The 3,889-nt window shown below is 37.0% G+C and overlaps 1 protein-coding gene across 1 annotated transcript; it reads right to left on the reverse strand.

Moving 5' to 3' along the window:
* Positions 1-478: 478 nt before the first annotated feature.
* On the reverse strand, positions 479-3,133 carry LOC142630263 (formiminotransferase cyclodeaminase-like protein). Its single transcript, XM_075804244.1, has 3 exons — positions 2,981-3,133; positions 1,276-1,687; positions 479-1,160 (listed from the first exon to the last, which is right to left on the reverse strand). The coding sequence occupies exons 1-3, from the start codon at positions 3,116-3,118 to the stop codon at positions 643-645; spliced, it is 1,068 nt and encodes a 355-aa protein (XP_075660359.1). The 5' UTR covers positions 3,119-3,133; the 3' UTR covers positions 479-642.
* Positions 3,134-3,889: the final 756 nt, after the last annotated feature.

Below are 3,889 nucleotides of genomic sequence, written 5' to 3' on the forward strand. Positions count from 1 at the left end.
CACAATATTACTTGAGGCAACATCCAATCTCGTCGTTGATGAAGGTCCTTGACAAAATGGTTAAAAAAAAAGTCCCATTTGCTCAAAAATTGCAAAGGAGATCTTTCCTAGACAAGGTTTATAAAGAGCTTATAGGTGGCAGAAGCCGTTCTGCACCTGGTGCATGAAGGACCATGCACTTTGTGTAACGTTGATATTGCTTGGACCAGGTCATGGTGCTGAGGGGATCAGGAGATGCTTGACATGTGGTCTTTTTTGAAGATTTTCATTGAAAAAGCAGTGTTCATGACAACGGTAGGAGTTGTATAACCCCAACTGTACATTGGTGTATTCATAGATTATATGGCTGATGTAAACTGGTGGAACTTTGCCTTCTTAATACTTTATTATACATTCAAGTTATAAACGTGATCAACTTACCAAAGAAATGAACACGATCCACTTTACAGCAAAGTCATGAAGTGCATGACGCTTAAGCTTTGAAAAATCCAACTATTATATTGGATTTTCTCCTCCACTTTTTACCTTTTTGGAGGTCAAATAATACATTGATTAAGCTGGTTGTTTCCCTAACAATGTTTATTAGGAAATTTTGGCAAATTGAAACTTGGTAGATATGAACAGTTGTTATATAGTCTTTGATTAGTCTCTTTGAGCAGAGGTTAAATTCATGTATTTTTCAATAATCATCTCTGGTGAAAAATCAGTAAAATAGCCCTTCTCCACTTCCACCCCTTCTTCAGCTGCTAGCATCTCAACCTGGTTCTGGACCCTATCTGCACCAATTTGATTTGGCTCCAAGAGCATGCAGGCAATCTCGGTCGAATCCTCTCCATGAACCAAGCCTAATGTCTGCACCGTGGGAAGCCCACCACCTCGAGCACTCACCATCCTTGCAATTCTTCGAGCCACTGAGAAATCTGTGGACAAGATGGGTATGTTGTACAATGCAACCCATGGACGTGCTCCAATCATTGTGATGCCTCTTGTTCGAGAGACCTCAGACGGGCCTTCATCGGGCTTCTCCAAAAGCATATCAGGCGTGGTCCATCCTGCCCATTGGTTGCCCATAAAGTTAGGCCGGTAATATCCAAGTTCACGCCTAATGGTGTCTAGTGCCTTGCCTGTTGGATGTGCTGCAGCATACAGAAACACTGGCACTGCAACAGGGAAAGAAAATGTTATCATCGAAATGACTAGTGCAAATACATTTCAAGTAAGAGTAGTTTTAGGGACTATTTTCTAGAATGCTTTAAAAGGGTTCAACTGATCGACCTTGAAATCGATTTGCAATGTCTGCTGCCACTGCCTTTGCAAGCCAAGCTGCTTCATCCAGTGATGCTCGAGCCAATGGATGGAAAAGAATGTCGTCCACAACACCAAGCCGGGGGTGAGTCCCGGAGTGCAACTCAAGGTTAATGGCTCCAAATGCAGCCTCAACCATAGCTAGGACAGCTTGTTGCAAGGGACTATAAATGGCATTCCCTGTGATATCTTGCACAACATATGATACAAGTGTGTACCGAACCCTATTATATGCTCGGTCCTCAAATTTGTTCACGATGACAGTTTCTGGGTTAAGCCTTGCAGCTTGTTCAATAGCATCAAGGGCACCACAGTTACGTGATTCAGAGATAAAGATCTTGCAGCATAGTAGCACAGATTGGTCTATGGGTTTCTTCTTATCCTTTTGCAAGAGAAGCCAACATTCAAGTAAAACAATTCAGCTTCTTTTAATTACTATGATAATGAATCTTTACTTACCATAAAATGAGGGTTATTTGCCTTCAACAGAAAAAAAAAAAAAAAAAAAAAAGGTTTCTTCATTGTCCTTTAGACCATATGTGATTAATATTTGTTAATTCTTAACAATGATACGACTAAATTCTAGTTTAATCGTCAATCTATCATACCCTTCCTTTAGCTAGATTTAGATTTGACTATAAACAAAATATATGATATTGAGTGCATACATATTTGAAATTGGTTTTTTAAATTGATAAGTTATACATGCAACTAGGGGGTCTTATGTAGGAGGGGTGCCAATTGAGGCAGAGTTAGTTGCATATTTCAAGTCTTATTTCATCAGTCAAGGCCCACATTGTATTGTAGGACAAAGTAATAAAATATCTTATCCACTTTTCATTATTAGTGCCAATCCATTTCTTTTCCTCATCATTGATTAGAAGTTATGAATAGGATTTAGGCACTCTTCAAGGCCAAATTCATCTATCTAGATAGATTGCACGTGCATCACATATTAACATTTAAGCTCCACTACCGCTGGTTAATGAACATGTGTACGGTTGTTTTCTTCATGTCAGAGAGGGTTTTGTTAGTTGTTACTTCTTCTTCTTTTTATTTTATTTAATGAATGAAGTTTTTCATATTACTGAGATCTGATATTTACACATATAATATTGTAAGAGTTAAATAATAAAGATAGGCATAGCATAAAGCTTGATAATTTTATTAGATACTGGAATTGGATAACTAGGTAGGAACTACTGCATTGATGGACTTATTATCAAGCAATGCATAAAATTTAATCAAAGGATGAGTGTGCTTAGAATATGTTACTTTGAGGTAGTGCATTTTTTAGTTTTGTCCACTCATCTTTAGTTGTCCAAAGAAGGATAAGCGAACCTAAATTATAATATATCAATACAAAAAGTTGGTTGAGATTCTTTTTTCTTTTTTGTCAAATTACATAAATTAAAAGAAAAATCAGAAAACTAATTTTCCTAGTACCACTCGAACAGCGCATTAAATCCTAGGTTGAATGGTAAGGATAAAATTGGCCAGAGCACCAAATTTAATCACTTCTCTTCCCTTTCCTATTTCATTTTTACCATGATTTAAAGGAAAATAACCAAAGGATGAGTGAAAATGTACACAAATATTTTAACTTTGAAGGGCCCTTGTAGTGATTTAGCACCTAGACAAAGAAGAAAAAAAAAGAGAGAGGAAGAGTCCTTACCTTGCAACTTGGGTTGAAATCCATTCCTTGCACCACTTCTTTGCTTAACCTTTTTTTGTTGTTGTTGTTGCTACCACCTACTTTGTAGTTTGTATCACGAGAACTGAATGGGCAGGTGCTGTGGGACTGAGAATGCATATAAAAGGCATTGAGGTTGTGAGTCAGCCAATGTCTCACTGCTTTTCGTGTCAGTGCTCAATCATAAAGAGCCACGTTTGCTGGAACCATCAATCACATGGTGCTACTAAGCAGCATCATCGACCATGGTTTCCTCCAATCAAATTTTAACACCACAAGCATTGCAGAAAATTGATATCCTTCTGCTAGGAGATGACCCTGTCAATCAATGATGGTCTATTGTATGTGATTATGTGTATCATAGGAAATATAAGTTGATAGTGATCATTTTTATTTTCTTAATGCAATAGAATTACAAGTGCACTCCATAATCTTCATAATGGTTCAAGTCAGGACACTAATCAGTTTTAATTTTATTTTATGTTCTTATTGTAAGTGAAATTTGAACCTAACTACCTAAGTACTTTATTTGATGACGATAAATGTTACCAATTGAACTGACTGAATACCCACCAAAAAAGTGTTAAATCATTAGGCTTGGAGCTTTATGATACTCTACAAAAAGGTGGAAGCATGCTTCGTTTGTCATATATGCACTTTGCAGAAAGCCACTTGCATCTTTGTTGTCAAAAGATGCCAGCTTGGAAGCAGTTTCTCCCACAGAATCAAGGATATAAAGAAGATGAAACCCATTGTAATGGATCCTTTCCAGATTCCATTGGATTAGCATGTGAAAAACCAGAACGCAAAACTAACATTGGTCCTATATATTCACATAATCAAATTAATTATTTGATAATTAATTCACCTTTTGCAGAAACATAAGAAACA

The sequence above is a fragment of the Castanea sativa genome, chromosome 4 (genome assembly GCF_040712315.1).
Source record: "Castanea sativa cultivar Marrone di Chiusa Pesio chromosome 4, ASM4071231v1".
NCBI lineage: Eukaryota > Viridiplantae > Streptophyta > Magnoliopsida > Fagales > Fagaceae > Castanea > Castanea sativa.

Bases quoted from the DNA above. Each gene is read 5' to 3' on its own strand.
- LOC142630263 (XM_075804244.1), bottom strand. From the start codon at position 3,118: ATGCATTCTCAGTCCCACAGCACCTGCCCATTCAGTTCTCGTGATACA. The intron at 1,688-2,980 runs GTAAGGACTCTT...CTCTTGCAAAAG, and splicing joins ATTTCAACCCAAGTTGCAAG to GATAAGAAGAAACCCATAGA. The intron at 1,161-1,275 runs GTCGATCAGTTG...TCCCTGTTGCAG, and splicing joins CATTGCAAATCGATTTCAAG to TGCCAGTGTTTCTGTATGCT.